General features: G+C 44.0%; 2 protein-coding genes across 2 annotated transcripts; one reads left to right on the top strand and one right to left on the bottom strand.

Annotated features, from left to right (window-relative positions):
• The first annotated feature begins 2,068 nt into the window (after nucleotides 1–2,068).
• On the top strand, nucleotides 2,069–3,368 carry LOC114911089 (interferon beta-like). The gene is made up of 4 exons (XM_029254335.1): nucleotides 2,069–2,197; nucleotides 2,685–2,825; nucleotides 2,914–3,015; nucleotides 3,264–3,368. Exons 1-4 carry the CDS (start codon nucleotides 2,069–2,071, stop codon nucleotides 3,366–3,368), a joined length of 477 nt encoding a protein of 158 aa, XP_029110168.1.
• Nucleotides 3,369–11,682: 8,314 nt separating this feature from the next.
• Nucleotides 11,683–12,153, bottom strand: LOC114911099 (interferon a3-like). Its single transcript, XM_029254406.1, has 2 exons — nucleotides 11,995–12,153; nucleotides 11,683–11,817 (listed from the first exon to the last, which is right to left on the bottom strand). Exons 1-2 carry the CDS (start codon nucleotides 12,127–12,129, stop codon nucleotides 11,716–11,718), a joined length of 237 nt encoding a protein of 78 aa, XP_029110239.1. The 5' UTR covers nucleotides 12,130–12,153; the 3' UTR covers nucleotides 11,683–11,715.
• Nucleotides 12,154–20,769: the final 8,616 nt, after the last annotated feature.

The following is a 20,769-nucleotide window of genomic DNA, read 5'->3' as shown; positions in this document are numbered from 1 at the left end:
AAGCCCTCTAATGTCCTCTGCTCCCCCCGGAGGGCCATGTCATGATTTTTGAAGAGATCCAGGATGCTCTACGGCATCTGACACGTCGCTCGCTCCGAACCCCTTCCCTGCACATGTTGTGAAGTCGCTAAATTAACTTCTGATAGAAACTGGAGGGAAATCAAAGACTAAAACTGAAATTTCTCCCTCCGTTCAAACCTGGGCTAAACTCGTGTGTGTGTGTGTGTGTGTGTGTGTGTGTGTGTGTGTGTGTGTGTGTGTGTGTGTGTGTGTGAGAAATTCACTCATTAGCTGGTAAAGCAGGACGGTGATTTGTTAAATCTCTGGTCAGATCCCATGGATCCCTCAGATGTTTTGGGGTGTGTGTGTGTGTGTGTGTGTGTGTGTGTGTGTGTGTGGTGGTGGTTAAGCTTGTCGCCGACTGTCCAAGCCAGTCTAATGTGCGCACGCACACTTTTCGTTGTTTCGCCCTTCGGTCCGCAGTGAAGCTCTACCGTCCTTGTGGAAGGTAACCAACAGTGTTTACCCTGAATTACTCTAGTGAGAAAGTCCTGCAGTATTAAAGGGTAAATTAGTGTGAAAGGTGGCCATCTAGCATTTGTCAGTCATTTGAAGCAGAGGCATCAGGTAAAGAAAAATGGGGAAGCTGGAAGGTTTCTATTTTATCGTCTTATTTTTTTTCTATTGCGTGAGTGAACATCACTTTCTGTCTCATCGTCATACTTCGCTTTTCCTTCAGCCATCGATTAGTTTCTTTCAGTGAAATGTCGAGCCATACAGGCACGTTGGAACAGCTGTATTCGGTGTGAGGTTCCTGGGAACTGGAGTAAATTTAAAGAGCACAACACCGTGGTATTTGTCACCGGCCCAATATAATTGTCCGGTTTCTGTTGTACGTGTCACCTGTGACGTCTTCAGTGCGCCAAGAAATCTCCCCTGTGGGGATTCCTCTGCAGCTCGGTGGGGCTCCCGGTGGGGTGTGTGGGGGGTTGTGGCGGGGGGGGGGGGTGTTTACTGAACGTCAGAGCATATTTTTCTCATTCAAACCAGCATCATTATTATCAAAATAGTTGACTTGCTGCTCTTTGGCCCTCGGACGTCGACTCCGCTTTGAGGCCGATTCCCCCTCAGCCCCCCGCAGCTTCGGCCCGACCGCGAGAAATGCGCAACACGTTGAGGTCCCAGAACACGAGGAGCCCTGAGCTCATTTCCATTTTTGCTCATTTTTTTTTCATTTACGTAAAAATTGAACTCGGCGGTATTTTTGGTGCCGTTCTTATTTTGGCTTCATTGCATTTGCTTCAAAAAGAGGCTTGAAGTTTCACTTTCTACCTGGTCTTCTGTTCCTCTTAAAACCCATCTCCAAAATTAGACGTGCCACATAACCCAGTGCCTGTTTTAAATAAAACCCTGTAAAACTAGATAATATTGATATACAGAATAGCAGAAAATGGTATTAAGAAGTTGCTATAGAGATTAAGAGGCTGCTTAACAAGGGAAGCCCAAGGTTTCTTCGGCCTTCTTGTTGAGGTAATAGTGGTTCATTTTGCCGAAGAAGTTACCCTGGTGCGCGCGTGTCTTTGGGTGTCCTCCGAGACAGACTTCACCCATCGGGATATGGCTTTGACCGGTTCCACTGACGGGCTGAGCCTCAGAAAAGCGTGCGTAACTGTGTCCGCTCTGCAGTCGGGCATCACGCGCGTCTACGATTCGCTCTTCCGCCAACGTGGCTTTTGCCAATATGGGTTCGGATAAGCGAAAAGCACACCGGCAGGATGGGTCCCGGTCGGGATCGACTGTATTCGGACCTCTGACCCGATCGCCCCCTTAATTGCGCCAATTAGTCGAAGACGCATTTTCACTACGCCAAGGTTTGGGCATTCCGTTACCATCCGCGCGAATTTCAGAAAGTTCTTTAACCGCAGAAGGGGAATCCTGCGGTCTGTTAAATTTAGAAAGTAGCAAAGACTGCGCTTTATAAGGGCTGCTGGCGGTGTGTCCGCAGACAAGCAAAGCGCACCCTGCTACTAGAGAGCGTACGCCGAGCCCTAAGTGCCAAGACTCCACCATGGTGAAACTACTGAGCGCCGCCCTTCTGCTCCTCTGCTTGGGACACATCGCCTATGCTTGGTGTCCCTGGGCCAAGACGAGACTGCTCACGATCAACAAGAACAGCGTGAAGCAGCTGAAAGAAATGGTAAATATCTCGACTCGCTGGCAGAAATTCACCCGAGGTCCGACGTATCGGGGGGCTGAATCGTTGTAATTGCCGGGCAGCGGGTGGCGTGGCGGTTGGCGCCTTGTTTTCTCAAGTGTCCTCATCTGGCGACGCTTGCGCACTAAATGCACTGGAGCGACGTGACGTTTCGCTGACTTTCCAAGTCCGAACTTTTGGGTCCGCGCCGGCGTGCCGGAGCAGGACCGTCTCGATAATGTAAAACCTACACGGAAGCAAGAATTCACCACTGTATAAATGGGTCGCTCATGGTGAAATTTCACGTTTTAGGGTACCTTCCCGAAGCAGTGCATCGACGCGAACGTGCCGCAGATGTTTTCGGAGTCACTGTACAGCTTTTCATCACAAGCGCAGGTAATTTGCCCTCGAACACCTCCACCCGGTACAGGCAGCGTTAAGTAGCGCAGTCCTCTTACGTACCGTGTTGCGGTGTTTACTGTGCGTGTAGGATGAGCACGTCATACCCGTCATCTACGAGGCTTTGAAGCACGTGAAGATGATATCCCAGAATGCCACAACCTGGAGCAGGCAACATCTGGCCCTCTTTAAAAACTTCCTCAGTCAGCAAGTTGAGGAGCTGGAGAAATGCGTAAGTAGCATCTTCTGTGCATCAGGGTGTATTTCTGCTAGTGTGAAGTCGCACTTCCTGCTGGTAACCGTCTTATTATCTCACGAAGGTTGAAAAGATGACGCTGGCAGGTGATGGAGGTTCTGAAGAAACCAGTTATCCGGCACTGAATGCATATTTCCAAAAGCTGAGTGATTTTCTCGAGAAAAAGGTAACAGTTTTGTTTGTTTAAAAATTTCTAACAGTTTAAAGAAATTGTACTGAATTTTTAACCATTTGTAAACGTTCCCCGTGTATTTGTTGGCACTGATTGTCTTTATATTCCCGGAAGTGAAAGCTGTGTACAAAATCCAAACCAAACAAATAACTAATCTCTTAAATTAACACACCTTGCTGGGAATCTAATGAGTAAGGCAAAAGAAATTAAATAAGTAACTTTTTTTTTTTTTTTTGGTCCAGGAGCTTTCCGGAAAGTTCTGCGGATGGGAAGTAGTGAGGAAGGAAGTTATCGTCAATCTGGAGTTCCTCAACAAGTTCCTTGACAACAGGAAAAAACGCCGTTAAACTATAAAAAAAAAAAAAAACTGTCAGACACAGTGAGGTTTTGAACAAAATTTGTGTCTAAATTGTAAAACTTTTCATGAATGATTATTTATTTAATTTATTCATCTATTTATTTATTCTCCAGCCTTTTAATGATGCTTGACACTGCTTTTCCTTAGATTCCTTTAATTTGTGTTTTGCCGAACTTCGGCGACAAACCATTCTCTTTAGCATGAACAGCTTTCTTTAATTATATTCATATGTAGTACTACATGTATTTTTTTTTTACCTTGAGCAGATGAAAGGTTTTCTGTAAGAATTCCACAAAGACAGCTGAGCGTTTGCAGGCCCTGTGAGGCATTGCGATTAATTATTTATTTATTTATTTATTTATCTATCTATCTATCTATCTATTTATTTATTTATTTATTTATCTATCTATTTATTTATTTAATTTATTGATTCTGTCCTTCTTAATGATGTTTTTCCAAATAAATCATCAATGTTTTCATACAATAGGCTGCTTGACTGAGTTCTGCTTTACCTTCATTCACTGTTCGGAGCTTGAAGATGTTCTTAGAAATTTTGTACAGAGGGTAAAGATCATGTTAAATGTCCCAGCCCTTCGGCGAGCTGGAAGCCTGAAACCACCACCGCCCCCCGGCTGTGTTCACCTAAAGTTACCTGAAATATGCCTGTAAAATTGAGGGGGGGGACTTAGAAACCCCCAATGCCAAAAGTTTGATGGTCTGATTGTTGACAGATTTTCCAGGCCCTGTGGATGGGGTAGCTTTCAGTTTACCTGGTTATAACACCATCCTTCTTTGACATCAGTATTCATTGCCCGTAACCGCTGGTCCACTGCGGAGGTCATGGTGGTCAGGAGTCTATTGGGAAGCAAAGGGCATGAGGCGGGGTAGACGGTGGACAGGGTACCAGTCCATCATAGGGCACTTGGGCGCTCACACACACGCTCGTTCGCTCACTTACGCTCCAAGCAATTTATTGACCGGTTTAGTAGAGACGAGTCTGATCGAAGCTGGAGGGTGGATCCCGAGCAAGTGAGCAGAGCGGGCAAACCGTGCACAGATCGACGGTCTAACCCAAGGCCGAACCTGCGGCCCAGGATGATTAACTGAATTCCTCTACTTGCATCTGCAAGTTCAGTTACGTATCCTACTTGTGATGTCTTAGAATGGGTCGTTTTCCCCTCAGGCGAAACGATGGATGAGTCTCGGGCCTCGCCGGTGCTGCGTCCATCCGGTCTGCTCTGTCTGTGCTTAATCTCCCACTTCTTTCTATAGTAAACCATAGTGTGCTGTTGTAGCTGGAAGAGAGATTCTGCTCATATTTAAACACGCTATGGCATCCTGCTGCTTTTTATTTCTGATTAGAGGACAAGCAACAAAATCATCCAATATCTCAGATGTCGGACTTTCTCCATTTGGGCTGCTCCTTTATTTCGGCAGTGCTCGGTTTTACCATGCCGTCTTTACTTGTTCTGTCCGGGGAGAAGATGGTTAATTTCAGGTTCCTTCAGAGCGTTGATGGCAACCCGCACTGGCTATTTGACCCAGAGTGTTTGGAAGGTTTTTGCACTATTGCTGGTATTGCACAGAAACACAGACTTGACTAAAGATCAAAGAAAAATGTCTACATTATTTTTTTATGTGTTATTTTTCAAAGATATTTTCATGTATATTATACATTTTATGATTCAGCAGTCAAATTTGCCAGAAAGATTTTATTTCTGACATTTACATTTATTTAGCAGACGTTTTTCTCCAAAGCGACTTCCACTGAACTCTATGTACTGTTATGAGCCCACACATCTTATTCACCGCGGTGACTTACACTGCTAGATACACTACTTACAATGGGTCACTCATCCATACATCATTTTTGAAGATCTATCTTTGAAGGAAGTTTTTTTTGAAGGTCCATCTTTACTTTTAATAGGAACCCAAGGTTCTCTTGGCTCCTGTGCTTTAAATTAGTCTTAATTTTGTGTTAAACAGATTCCACATGTCAAATCAAATCAAACTTTATCACATCATCGTCAACATAACATGTAGAGAAGAGTGAAAATCTTTAGTGTAGCTCCAGAAAATGCAGAATTAAGAGTGTCATGTTACGTTAAAACCCAGTATATATACAAATTGTATTCACTGATTATACAACAGAAGAATAAATAAATAAATAAATAAATAACATAAACTATATATATGTATGTACAGAGAAATAAAACAGCAGATTTGAATTTTGGTCTCAGTCCTACGTATTTAACAGTCTAATGGCCCGAGGAAAGAAACTGTCCTTCAGCCGACTTGTGCGGGACCGGATGCTCCGGTACCGTCTACCGGAGGGGAGTAGGTGGAACAGTCCGTGACTAGGGTGGCTGGGGTCGTTAATGATCCTTTGTGCCTTCCTCACACACCGCCTGTTGTAGATATCCCGGAGGGAAGGAAGCTCAACCCCCACAATGTGTCTGACTGTCCTCACCACCCTCTGGAGAGACCTGCGGTTGAGGCCAGTGCTGTTACCGTACCAGGAGGTGATACAGCCAGTAATGAAGCTCTCCACTGCGCAGGTGTAGAAGGTTTTGAGGACGTTCTGGTTCATCCTCAACTTCCTCAGCTGTCTGAGGAAGAAGAGGCGCTGATGGGCCTTCTTCACCACTGCTTCAGTGTGACTGGTCCATGCGAGATCCTCGGTGATATGGACACCGAGAAACTTAAAGCTGGTGACCCGCTCCACCGGTGTCCCGCTGATGGTGATGGGGGCGTGTTCCCTCTCCTGCCTCCTGAAGTCCACGATGATCTCCTTGGTCTCCGTGGTGTTGAATAAGAAGTGGTTCTCCTGACACCAATGTGTCAGAGTCTGCACCTCCTCCCTGAGGCCGCCTCATCGCTGTCAGCGATCAGGCCTACAACCGTCGTGTCATCGGCAAACTTCACGATGGCATTGGTGCTGTGCGTAGCTACACATTCATGAGTGTAGAGGGAGTACAGGAGAGGGCTCAGAACGCAGCCCTGCGGGGCGCCGGTGTTGAGGGTCAACGGAGAGGAGATGTTGCAGCCTATTCTGACCACCTGACGCCTGCCAGTTAAAAAGTCCAGTATCCAGCTGCACAGGGAGTCATTCAGACCCAAAGCCCGGAGCTTCACACTAAGCTTGGAGGGAACAATGGTGTTAAATGTTGAACTGTAATCTACGGACAGCATTCTCACGTAAGTGTTCTTTTTCTGCAAGTGGGAAAGAACAGTGTGGAGAGTGAAGGCAATGGCATCGTCTGTGGAACGGTTGTTCTTGTAGGCAAACTGGAGAGGGTCTAGTGAGGCAGGCGGCACAGAGCAGATATAGTCTCTAATCAATCTCTCCAGGCACTCACTGACTATGGAGGTCGGAGCAACAGGGCGCCAGTCATTTAAACATGTAATTTTTGATTGTTTTGGGACAGGCACAATGGTTGATGTTTTAAAGTGTAACACATACTGTACTTTTCTCTACTCATTTTATTGCCCCTGGATCATAGCTGTTTTTACACTTGCAAAGGTTATGGTTTTTTTTTTTTTTTTTTTGCCAAACTAATAACATCCGATCGGATATCGCTCTATAGAGATGTTCTGCAGCTGTAACTTTTCTGTGATTTGAGGGAATAAAGAAAGTTCAACGACTGCGCCCTCCAGTGGACAAGGAGAGCAAAACTCTGAAGGGGAAAAAAAGAGCCTGAAACACGTTTCCAAAAATATACTTTAAGTCTTTCAAACGGTTGACATCAAGTTTTAATGAAACAGTGTAAGAGTAGAAACAAATCATTAAATAAATAAATAGATAATAAATTAAAAAACATAAATAGAAAAATATTCATTATGCAATTATGAACAATTGGTCGTCTGAACTCGGCTACTTTGTCTTTCCCCTCTTGATCGAAGCCGAGAGGAGATCGAGCCTTTCCAGGTGTCGCAGGATCGCTTTTCTTATTAGTTCCCAAGACTGCAGGTTGTAGTTCTGAAAAGAGAGAAAAGGGCAGATTTGTCAACATCATCATGATCATGTTTCCCCCTTTAGGAGGGAAAATCTGCTGCGAGTTTCCCACCGACACCGAGCGCTGCTGGCGAACAGTCGGCAGAAAAACTGCTCACAGTTTTTTATTTTATTTTATTTTATTTCGTTTTTGTTTTATTTAATTTCAATTTATTTCATTTCATTTTATTTATTTGTGTGCTTTATTCGACCCGATTCCTCCCCGGTCTCCCTGAAGGACAGAGCAGCACTCAGTCAGAGACCCGGCCGGCGAAGCGAATCTCACCATATTGTGCAGAACTTTTTTCCTGAGCTTCTTGAAGTGCTTCTTCAGCCTTTTCCCGTATTTCGTCGGAGAACGAACCTGCAGCACGAAAACAAGGAAGGTGTTGCGAGAGGAGCATCTCTTCCTTCGGGTTTCACGGACACATCTCTGCGTGGGAGTGGGAGTGGGAGTGGGGGTGGGGGGGGGGTCCGTTACTCGAACTTACGCAGCTCCTGAGCTCCGTCCACTGCCTGTAAAGGACCACTTGGAAGTGCTCCAGCTGGGTCCTGTCCCACGTGACAGCGTCCAGGTTTTTGTCGAAAAGATCTTTGATGTTGCTGATGCCCTCGGACAGGAAGGCGATTCTTTCCTCCATCTAGCACGTGCCGAGAGAGAGACGGAGTATTTTTACATGGGTACTGGCAGTGACAAAACAACCAGCATTAATAATAATAATAATAATAATCATGACAATAAAAAGAACACACACCGGAGCCTTTTGCACCTTCTCGTACATGCGGTCTGGAAAGCGGACAGGTAGTTTTTGCCGGATTACATCTCCACCCTAAAAAAATGATTAAAAAAATAACAATCTATTATAATAATACAATAATAATAAGTACAATAATAAGAATGACAACTTATAATAATAACAATAATAAGAATAATACTGCAATGAGCGCGTACGGCTGCCCCCTCCAATATACCGTGAGAAACACACAATTAATTAGTTGGTGAGAGAGAAAAGTAATACTCCGCAGTGCGCGCGCCCGCTCGCCCGCCGATCACACTTGCCATGCGTGCGATGAGACTCTGCAGCTCTTTGCTCCGGCTCCCGAATCCGCGCTCGATCCAGCTGCAGCCCGATGGGACCCCCTGCGCAGCGCCCACGAGGAAGAGCGCACACACGCAGTACGTAGCGGGACTCATGATGCTGCCGATCGGCTCGCGCTCTGAGTCTGGCCGCCGTGTGTGAGCTCCTCCTTATAGCGCGCGAGCGGCGAGCGGCGAGCGGCGATTGTGTGTGGAAAGAGCGCGCCAGAAATTCCCACGGGCTGCATGTGCATTCCCCTCGGCACCGAGCTCGGCTCCAACACACGTGCGGTACTGTACCTGTACCTGTGCGGGCGACGCAGCGCCACGGCCCACGAGCCGCAGCAGGTGTTCCGGCGCGCTTCGTTCCTCATGCTCGCCCTCCACTCCAGGTACCGGCGGAGAAACATAAATAATCCACTTTAAACTTTAATGCGCTTTAGCGTTCAAAAACGAGCCGTTTCGCGCCGTCTCCAGCCTGCGGGAGAACCCGGCGTCCTTCGTCACTTTTGCTTTCGTTTGCAAAACGAAATCACGGCGCGGCCCTCGCTGCGCTTTCGCTACGATGATGATGAAATTACCCGCTTCTACACGCATCGTGATGTAATGCGAGTCGGTTGCGTGCTGTGCGTAGTAGAAGCGCTCGGCTGTAGGGCGCCCTGCTCTGCGCTCTTTTACCCTCTTCCACGCAATTTCTAAAGATACCTTTGGAATTTTCTCTCAAAACGAATGACATATAGTAAGAGAGCGGGGAAAATTAACCAAACTCGCTCCACTTTAAGGCTTCCCCCTCTATGCGTCGCTCCACGGATACCTGCTTCTACATTATTATTATTATTAGTAGTAGTAGTAATAATAATAATAATAATAATACTTACTACTATTACTACGACCAATAATAATACAATCATTTAGCTTATGCTTTTCTCCAAAGCGACTTACTGTGTTAAGTCACTTTTGATTTTTTTTAAATTCATTTATACAGCGTGATATTTTTCATTAAACCAGAGCAATGCAGGGTCTGTACCTGGCTGGTTTGACAGCCGCACCATGGCGCAGCGGGTAAGGCCTCCAATGAATCCTTTTTGGATTGAATGACGTAGTTCACGCAAAGCCTTTGGAGTCCAGCTTATGGAGGAAGGTCCGGTGAGCAGCTTTTCTGGGATGAAATTATTGTTTGGGATCAGAACCCTGTTCGTGATATGATTTGTTTGTAAATCCAGTGCACGAAAAAATCTTGATAATACAAACAGTCCAGGATTTACTCACTAGCTAGGGTGTGTAAAAACCTCAGAGAAAGCTGAGAAACATTAAAAGACTTTTATTTATTTAGTTTTTACCAGCTGCTTACCTTAAGCAGGGTTCCAGTGGTCCAGTGTATATCTTGGAAACATGGGCCAGGGAACAGGCTACGCCATGGACAAGACACCAGCTCCTCTAGTTACTTGTATTTATTGTCTTTTATTTACTTGAAACAACATCAGTATTTGGCAGCACCTTTGTCTGCTTTATTATGAGCATAATTACTATAAAAGTCAATAGAGAAGTTCTTTGAATTATTCCCCGATTGCATTTCTGTAAAAGTAATTTAAGATGGATTAAAAAAAAAAAGTTTCTTCCCTAAAAATTCTGAATTGCTGTTGAATATTGACTCATTCATGAAGCTAACAAGTGCAATATTGAGCTTGTTATTGACACACACAAACACGTGGAAGGCAGTTAAATCACTGTCTTTCACTCTTCACTCTTCACTACCAGCTGTGCTTTGTGTATTTCACAACAACTGCTTAGAGGAAATCTTTTTCTCAGTTAAAATTCTCAGCCGAATTTTAGTCCATCATGGCATGAGATTGCAATTTATTGGGAATGAAATGAACAGCACAAGCTCAGCCTGTCAAAGTCCAAATGTAATTTTTTTAAGCAACCATAATGAAAAGTGAAATTTCTATTAATTTACAGTTCTCAGATATCGTGCTGCCTTGTGTCATGCACCTTAGAAATAGGGAGAACATTTTCACACTGTACACACCGTGGGATGCAGTAAGATTTTACAGGAACTTTATTCCCTGAGTACCACATGAATACAGAACAATACAATAGAAACTTCACATTCAAGTTTTGTAACACTTTTATCAAGTTGATCTTCAATTAATAAATAATACATACAAAAATAAATAGAAATAATAAAGGTTCATCTGTTGCAGATTCAAGAAATCAATTAATTAGCAAACAAAAAAACGAAATGAATAAATTAAGACAATTTAAAAAGTCCCAATAGCAATAAATAACTATCAATAAATAAAGAAATAGGTGGATGAATAAATTCTGTTCCAGCAGTTTGTCCCTCAAGCTTCAGTGTCTTTCTTGTTGCTCATCTTCTCCATGTTGACCGAGACCCAGAGAAGTTCTAGTCTTTGAAGATGTTGCCTCACAACCTTCCTTATGAGCTCCCAGGAGTGTGAGCTGTAGTTCTGAAAAATGACAGGGTTTAATTTTTCCAACTTGAATCAACTTTGACTTTGAGGAGCGAATTGTTTTATTGCTCTTTGCTGGGAGAGGCAGATAAATGACATGTATTTATACAAGTAAAATCACTTACCATTCCTTTCAGGATTTCCTTGTGAAGCTTTTTGAAATACACCCTCAACATTTCATTCTTGCTCCCAGAGGACATCTGCAACACAACATGAGCAATCAGCTGTTGGTCTGTAGAATTCAAGCATCATGTTGGTTTGTTAGGTAATCTTTTGTCAGACAATAGCGGGTAATTCGGAGTCTCAGTGTTGAGCCACAATAAGAGTTTATCATTTTTCAGCAGAATTTCATAAGGTCTTGCCCATCACAGATGTACACACAATATAGAGGGGCTCTAGCTCTCTAACATGGTAATTTCCACGTGGAAATTACCATGTTAGAGAGCTAGAGCCCCTCTATTCGCAGTAAAAGAAGGAGCGAAACAGATTTACTGAATAATATCACGAAGACGGGTAAATAGCAAGGTGAAATCATTTTTTAAAAAGTAAGGATACTACAGCGTGACTTACACAGGCGTGGAGCTCGTGGGACTGTCGGTACAGCGCGTCCTGAAAGCGCTCGAGCTCCGCCCTCTTCCACGTGACAGCTTCCAAATTGTCGTTGAAAAGTTTCTTGATTTTATGGATCATCTCAGACAGGAAGGAGAGTCTTTCCTGCATCTGGGAAGGACGGAGAGTGAGGTTGTGACGATGCCGCCCGAATTACCGGCGTTGCCGCAGCACAAATGTGTCAAAGGGACGCGATCGAATGTCCTACCGGTGCGATGCGCGCAGTCTTGTAGATGGAGCTGGGGAAGGGGACCGGCACTGTAGCGTTGCTGTACTCTCCACCCTGCAGGGAACAGAAGATTCAGCCTCAGTCCGGGTGCACGTTCGTGTGATGCCTCGGCTAGAAAACCAAAGCCTTCCGGCTCATCAGGGAGCTGGATCGCATCCCGACGCGTGCTCTCTAGCAAGTCTGCAGCGTGACACGCGAGCCACAAGCACCACAGGGACCTCACCCACTCACCATGCTGTCCAGGTAGGACAGGGTCTCCCTGCTCAGGATTCCGTAGCGGTGCTGGATCCAGCTGAGGTCGCAGCCCTTTCCTCCTGGGAGCAGGAGCGCGCTGAGGAGTAGGAAGAACACGAGTGTCGGAGCCATAATGCGCAGTGAGCGTCTTGTGTTCGTCTCTTCGCCGCTTCTTGGTGCCCCATCTCGACTCCCGGACACTCATATATATGTTGTCGAATCCCGAAAATGTGAAGCCCGACATTCTTTCGCTTTTCGCTCGCCGCGAGCGCCGCCCTGGGAACGTTCAGGGCTGCGACTTTACGACGATCGAAAGCCGTTTCTTTTTCCTATTCGCTACGAAATTATTGACCTTTTTTTCCTTCGTCTTTACCACGGTGGAGCACAAGGTTCAGTACTTTACCTCACTGAGGATCATGAGCTCCGCCTCCACTGAACTGATTTCATTTTCTACTGCCCGCCCGGTCCTCACTAAATACCTGTAGCTCAAATGTAACAAATTAATACCTAATAAAAATCTAAAAACTTGTCACAACTGTGATTTAAAAAAGAAGGCAGCGCGCGGGCGCAGCGGGAAACGCGACTGGACGTAGGTTTACCGAAACTAACCCAGTACCCTATAGGGTCCGGACAGTCGGGATCTTGCGTTAACACGTTTATTTATTCATTCGCTTTATCAGCGGCAGCGAGGGAGGGAAATTAAAATAAAATGCAACTCTTTTCTTCTTCATGTGTACATTATTGGCGAGAACTGCTGTAATAATAAGAAAATGGGAACAGATGTTTCTTGGTACATTTAAATTAAACTGATATTTCGGATTGGTTCTAGTCCCGCATTTTCAGGCTGCGACGTGAGCAGATTTCAAACGACGTGATACATGAACACACAACAATATAAAAGCTATAATACATGTTAGGAGTCTTTCCCGAAAATGCTCAAAATATTCGCCACAGGCGACAGACACATGATGATTGTCCGATACTTGTCCCGAAAAACCGTACTGTTGCACTCACTCCTTAGCTCACATAGGGCTCGGTGGTGGAAACCCGTTTTTCGGTGTGTGTTTTAAGGAAACAATAAGTTCAGTGAGTGATTTTAAAGAAGGTCTTTATGGATGTTTCTTTTTTCAAACGAACAAAAACTCAAAAATGCAGCGCTTACCTTGGAAATGAAAAGAAGGAGCTCCGATTGCCGCAGCGCTGTGGCCCGTCGGGGATCCCCGCGCTTTCCTTTCGCTTTCACAGCCTCACCGCCTTACGGCTTAAGGAGCGCCGAGCAACCGACCGAGCAACCGACCGCCAGCTCTGGTGCCGCCCAAGGAGGATGCAGGGAGACGGTTCGCCATGTGACCCCCCTGCTCAAACATTGCGAGACCCCACTCGGATATTTACTTTTCAACGTGTCTGTGCTGGAGGCTCCGATTATTTACTCTCTTCAGCAATAATCACTGCTCACAATTGGAGACACTCGTGCATTTATTCGTTTGGCTGATGCTTTTCTCCACAGCAATGTGAAGCTACTTACCATTATCTACCCATTTACAGACACACACACACACACACACACACACACACACACACACACACACACACACACACACACACACACAGTAAACCGCTTGTTCCAAGCAGGGTCGCAGCAACACAGGGCGGAAGGCTGGGTCACACCTAGGACGGGACGCCAATCCATCGCAAGGCACCCCAAACAGGACTCGAACCCCAGACCCACCATAGAGCAGGACCCGGCCAATCCCGCTGCACCACCGCTCCTTCCTCCCCCATTTATACAGCTGGGTAATTTTACTGGAACAGTTTAGGGTAACTATCTTGCTCAAGGGTGTTACACCTGGAGGTGGGATTCGAACCTGCTTTCTTTGGGGCCAAAGACAACAGCTTTCGGGTAACTGACAATTTGATAATTTGATAATTGGAGCACTCGGTCCGATTAATGTTTGCGCTGATGTCCCATTGGAGAAATAATGTAATCATGTAATAATTCATAATAATGTAATAATGTTATAATTAACAATAAATTTCAGATAGTAAATTAACGTAAATGTTTATACGTATGTCAAAAAAACTTTTACTAGTAAGGTGATCATGCATCGTGGATATTCGAATGAAGTTTCATGCTCGTGTGATGAACATTGGTTCATAGGGTGGAAAGAAACAAACTGTTACTTAAGAATCACACGTCTGCATCTATGCGTCTCTTTGTGATAATGTAATGAACACATTGTATTTTTTGAGATGTACGTCGCTTTGGAGAAAAGTGTCTGCTGAATGAATACATGTAAATGTATGTAAATGTATGCAAATGTAAATAGCCCCGCTACGGGGTTTCCTTGTATACAAGACGCGTAATTGGACCCATAACAGTGTCGGATACCAGGGATCCCTTTCGCTCGGGAGCTGCTACATATTAGTCCACTTTAAAATAACGAAACATGTGTTTATCACAAAGTAATGGTGCACTATTTGAAGCCCTTTTTATGCAAAAATGCAGTATGAAACCTTTTACTCTGTTCGCTGCTTAGACAGGTCTAGGGATAAAATATAACACTAAATAGAACATGAGACAAACGGGTGTTCAGTATGAAAAGCTATCGATTTTCGTAAAGCAGGGTCATGGTGGTCCGGAGCCTATCCCGGAAGCACAGGGCAAGGTGGGGTACACCATGGGCAGGAGATCAGTCCATTGCAGGACAGCCACACACAGTCACTCTATACTCTGGGGACGTAAGAGTCACCAGTTTGTCTGAAACGCATGCTTTTGGTGTGCGGGGAGACCGGAGCACCTGAAACCCAGGGGATAAAAAAAGCAAGAAACTCCATGCAAACTGAAGGAGTTTAAACCCCCCTTTCAACAGCAAGGCACTCATACTTTATGGTACACCATTGATTTTTACTCCATCCTGGGGTGACAATGCAGTTTCTTTGGGACAAGATATTGCGTAGCTTCTAACATTATACTTAAAATGTCATGTTTTGTTTCATTTTGAGCAGCTGTGGTTTAGGGAAGAAGGTTTTCTGAATTTAAAACTGAGTTCTCCTGCACGATCCCATTGTCTCCTCAAGAGTTCAGTGCATTTGTGAGAATACTGTAAACCCAGACACAACGTAGGAAGAATTTTGATTTTAGGAAAACTCTTTATTCACTGAGTACCACAAAAAATACAATACTAGAACATAGCTTTTTCATTTCAGACATACAATATCATATTTTATTTTTGTAACACTGTAGGCAAACTCTGGTGCCACATAAATACGGGAAAATACGATATTAAAACATATCTTTTTCATTTCAGATAAAAAATATATTTTACTTTTGTAACACTGCCTTCAGGTTAATCTAAGATAGAAAATACAAAAGTGCAACTGAAGGCTCATCCAAGGGTTTGTAAACTTTTCAAAGGAGACAAGTAACGAAGCAAGTAATGAAATAAAAATATTATAAAAATATAAAATAATTTAAACTTAAATAAATAAATAAATAAATAAATAAATAAATAAATAAATGAATGAATAAATAAATAAATAAATTAATTAATTAAAAAATTGCAGTTCAAGCTCGGGTGTCTATTATATTCTCATTTTCATTTTGATGATTGAAGCCCGGACGAGTTCCAGTCTTTGAAGATGTTGCCTCGTCGCTTTTCTTATGAGCTCCCAGGACTCTGAGCTGTAGTTCTGAAAAATAACAGGATTTGATTTAAAAAGAGAAACTTTTAAAGTTTTTCTACCTTAAACAATTTCTTTCAGTGTGGGAAACTAACATGTTTCTTTCCTGCCTGCCAAGACAGGTAGATGTGCGGACACACTGAAGCTCGGAATATCGTATATTTAACGAAATAACTTACCATTTTCTTCAAGATGTCTTTGCGAAGTTTTCTGAAGTATACCCTCACCATGCCATTCTTAGAAGTGATCTGCAGCGATATAGATAGATAGATAGATAAATAAATAAATAAATAAATAAATAAATAAATAAATAAGATCATCATCGGGTGCTGAAGCTGTGCCTCTGCAGGTTTCCTGGACCGAATGGTTCACAGGCATCTCGTCGTGTAACTTACACAGGCGTGGAGCTCGTGGGACTGTCGGTACAGCACGTCCTGAAAGCGCTCGAGCTCCGCCCTCTTCCACGTGACAGCTTCCAAATTGTCGTTGAAAAGCTGGTTGATTTTATGGATCATCTCAGACAGGAAGGAGAGTCTTTCCTGCATCTGGGAAGGACGGAGAGTGAGGTTGTGACGATGCCGCCCGAATTACCGGCGTTGCCGCAGCACAAATGTGTCAAAGGGACGCGATCGTATGTCTTACCGGTGCGGTGAGCGCGGTCCTGTAGATGGAGCTGGGGAAGGGGACCGGCACTGTAGCGTTGCTGTACTCTCCACCCTGCAGGGAACAGAAGATTCAGCCTCAGTCCGGGTGCACGTTCGTGTGATGCCTCGGCTAGAAAACCAAAGCCTTCCGGCTCATCAGGGAGCTGGATCGCATCCCGACGCGTGCTCTCTAGCAAGTCTGCAGCGTGACACGCGAGCCACAAGCACCACAGGGACCTCACCCACTCACCATGCTGTCCAGGTAGGACAGGGTCTCCCTGCTCAGGATTCCGTAGCGGTGCTGGATCCAGCTGAGGTCGCAGCCCTTTCCTCCTGGGAGCAGGAGCGCGCTGAGGAGTAGGAAGAACACGAGTGTCGGAGCCATAATGCGCAGTGAGCGTCTTGTGTTCGTCTCTTCGCCGCTTCTTGGTGCCCCATCTCGACTCCCGGACCCTCTTATACGGTGGATTTGATCGAAAAGGGAAACTTGAAGGAGCCCGAAAATTCCCACCTGCGCTCCACTCTCACATTTTCGGTTTGTCTCTCATTTTGGAAACCATCATCAGCACTCCGTTTGACCCCCCACCCCCCCCTTTTTTATTAAAATACTTTTTTTAAGTTGTAGGGCTGCATGCGCCTTGTTTTTTTTTTTTCACTCTCCGTCTAGTTTATGTCTCGCGCTCTCATGCCGTTCGAGCGCACCTGTAGCAGGTGAAGGGGCGGGCTACATTAGTTCGTCCCCAGACGTACCTCTTTTGCCTCCACCTTATTCCCCTTGTTTTGCTCCTCTGGCTTCAAACCTTCTGCATCGTCTCATCATCAGTCGCGTAACTTCCATTTCATACCAGTTTAAAATAAGGTGAGTAAAATAATTTTCAATGTAATTTGCAAGGATTCGCTTGATATTTCACCCGACATTCTCTTGCTGTGTAATATAACATACTGATAGAATACATGTATATTATGCGTTTCAGGTGCTCTGGTCCTCCGAACTCCATTATTTAATACATATAATGCATAATATACTGTAGAGCATAATATATGCATTGGTTGTCCACGATATGCAATGAATTTCATCCTTTTTTAAGTCCTGTTTCTGCTGCGGTGTTAGAACAAGGAGTGTTAAAAGGTTTATTGTGGTATCGGTTTAGCTCTAGTAAAACCAATTATTTGAATATTATGAATATGCAAAAGATTAAAATATGAAACACATTCATTTGTGTACATTGTTTGCACGTGGAAATTTTATTAATAAGCATAAACAACGAGACTGAATGACCTCTTTCAAAATATTCTAAGGGGTAGTAAAATTTGAATATGTTATTAAATCAGAGGGTGCGCAGTGGGTTGGACCGGGTCCTGCTCTCCGGTGGGTCTGGGGTTCGAGTCCCGCTTGGGGTGCCTTGCGATGGACTGGCGTCCCGTCCTGGGTGCGTCCGCTCCTCCTCCAGCCTTACGCCCTGTGTTGCCGCGTTAGGCTCCGGCTCCCCGCGACCCCGTATGGGACAAGTAGTTGTGACAATATTAAATGAGAAAACCTAATTCAGAACTGTGTAATGCCATATTTTTTTACACTTTACAAGAGTTTTGCAAATACACACTTAACCGAGCCGTGATGTTATTTTAAAACGTGTCTTTTACTGTGCAGTTACTCATTTCGGAACGATTTCTCGGAAAAACAGCAGTTCTTTGCTGTATAATAATAAAGAAAAGCTGTTTGGAGAGAAAGCGCAATATTGAGGAAGCTTTGGTTTTCTGGCGAACATGACGTATTACACGATGTGATCCAGCTAGTAAAAGTCTGGTGTCACACGCGTTACATCGGCGTCCCTAACGGACGACGACAGCGGGCGCGACGACAAAACTGCGCACTTTCACACGCGAGCTCTGCCGCGCGCCGCCGGAAGCGCGCGCTTTCCCTTTTCTTTTCCCTTTCTGTTTTTCCGTGCACTTCCGCTTACGTCACGATGATGCGACGAAAGGGAAAGCGAATTGTCGAACTTTCCCAAGTAAAGCGGCCTACAAATATAAGGCATAAACTTTCCCGCAGGTGCAGGAATATTAGAATATATCACGTGTTTAAATACATATTTACAACGTGTATGACAGCTCTAGTCTTCCGAGTAGAATAGCTCCCAGGTCGCCCTACCGTGGACCGTGCGCGGTGTTGCTTTTGATATTTCATTATTATTATTATTATTATTATTATTATTATTATTATTTCGCGTTAGCGAACTATCAGACTCTAGGAAAATGTGGAAATAAGACTACCGAAAAGTTGTCTTAAAATTTGAATTATGTTTGCAGTCCAGTGGACCTGGGCGGGGGGTTTTGGTGAATATTTCTTCTTCCTCAGACTGGTGAAATTTAAAGCAACGAGAACATTTAAGTCGAGCCCTCTGAGATCCAAAAGCAGTACATTTCGTCTAATGTAGCTTGTCTCGTCGTTTGTGGTGTGACTCATGTAAACGACAGTAGGGGGCAGTGTCGAGCTGTGGTGGGCCGAGGTCACGAGCATATTGTCAGTGTCTTAAACTTCAAAAGCGAGGCATGGATTAAATGTCTTCTTGGGATGTGAATGAATCAAACATCAAAATATCTCGAAAGCCAGACAACTGCGCTTTGAAAGCTCAAGTTGTTTTTTCTGCCTTTCTGAACTCTCATTTAAACTCTGAAGTTAGCTTAATTTACCGTCGCTGCTTTTCCTGTACATCGCTCTTCAAGAAGCATTTGTCTTGAAATCATGTGCCAAATTAGGCAAAGATGGAGCGCAGACGTATTCTTTGGCACGTGTACCTATTTTTGGGGGGTGGAGAATTGCGATAAACAGTCAGTCCGTTCTAAAGAGTTCAGCAGAAATATTGACGTGTTGATACAACGTGGAAAAAAGGGGCAGTTCGGTGTCATATAGTAACTTTACGTGCTGTGGTACGACGGTCCGTGGAAAAAGAGTGCGGAATCCAAACGGTCCGACCATGACCCATGTCCACCAGGAGTACATGTGTTGCTCGCTTTTCTTTCCTCCAGTGCAGGTCCTGCTTTTGGCATGGATATGCACTTCCTTCCCATCCAGGAAATGATGAAGTTTTACCTAGCTGCTGTGTCCTCTCTTTTGGCGAGTGAGAGAAATTGGGGGCAGAAACAGTGGCCCGCTAACAATGGTTCTGGTGATCTAACTTCTTGGGTTGGCATCAGATTTCCTTCATCAGCCAGGTGCAATCCAGTTTCAGTTCCTGCTGAATCTGATTGTCTCAGTCTTCCTTAGACACGTGCACCTCCTCCAATAAAATTCACCTTCCATCAACAGTATGGTCGATTTAATGAAGGCAAAAGTGCAAATACGGTAATGATAAAACTGCCCTAGGCCTTTTGGCGTAGGCAATATTCATAGTGGAGATCAAAAAAGGAAAATAATTTTTCTGTTAAAGCGCTGTTCAGAGACATCTACGGCTACGTCATATGGATCCAGCAAGTGATAAAACCTTTATGAGAGTGGATTTATGACTTACTGCTTGTAGTTCAAACTCCACAAATGTATTGTATTGCTGAAATTTAACTTAAACTCTCATCTTGTAAAAGCAGGATGAACTTTAACTTATTTTGAAAAAAAAGGAGTGTGTAAGCAAATGTTTTTAAGCAATTCTTATAAAAGTGAAATAGATTTGGATTTACATGTATAATGTAGACAAATATTTAACGTGTGTCTTGTATAAAGAAGATTCTCACTGTCAGCAGACAGTGTGCTCGTAGCTTAGTTAAAGTAAAAACTTACAAAAACTGCCAACAAAATGACACCTGATACTGTTTATGTAAATTGCACGTTATCCAGCCACATTTCAACTGATGTTGTTGCGTAGAATCAGATTCTGAAATTGAAATCTTCAGAAAGAAATACTGGTGTGTTTGTATTACCATGATCAAGTATATTTTTTTTTTCCTGTTTGAACTTCAAGACCACACTTTGAAAAAATAATCTTTGGATAGTACTGATAAATCTCATTTGGTTACATTGACACAAAACACTTGTGTTTTGTTTCGACCCAAACATTATAAAAACAAATTTCGCCGGTACAAGCTCATTAATTGTTGGAACAGAGCTGGAGGATAGTTTGTTATAAATATTCCGTTTTGCGAACGTTGCAGAACATTGCAAAAGTTCACGTGCTCCTCCTTTTGTTCACTATCTCCCTTGGCTTTCATGTTTTTCGTGTTTTTTTTTTTTCTTCTCTTTTAAATATTCCCCCCAGGGAAGCTCCAAGTTCAGCTTGGCAAGCCTCAGTTTGTTCTGGATAGCACTGTGCATAAGGAACACTTGTTGGATCCTGAAGCATGTGGAGAATCTGGGTGTGGCTGAAAAGTTCGAGTTGTTTTTTGCCTTAGTGTGTGTGTGTTTTTAATTATGAGTGAAACAAGTATTAGGTGTATGAGTTCCTGAAGTAGAGCAGGT

Source organism: Scleropages formosus, chromosome 8 (genome assembly GCF_900964775.1).
Source record: "Scleropages formosus chromosome 8, fSclFor1.1, whole genome shotgun sequence".
In the NCBI taxonomy this organism is placed as follows: Eukaryota; Metazoa; Chordata; class Actinopteri; order Osteoglossiformes; family Osteoglossidae; genus Scleropages; species Scleropages formosus.
The sequence above is the reverse complement of the archived record's forward strand: the minus strand, read 5'-3'. Positions and strand labels throughout refer to the sequence as shown.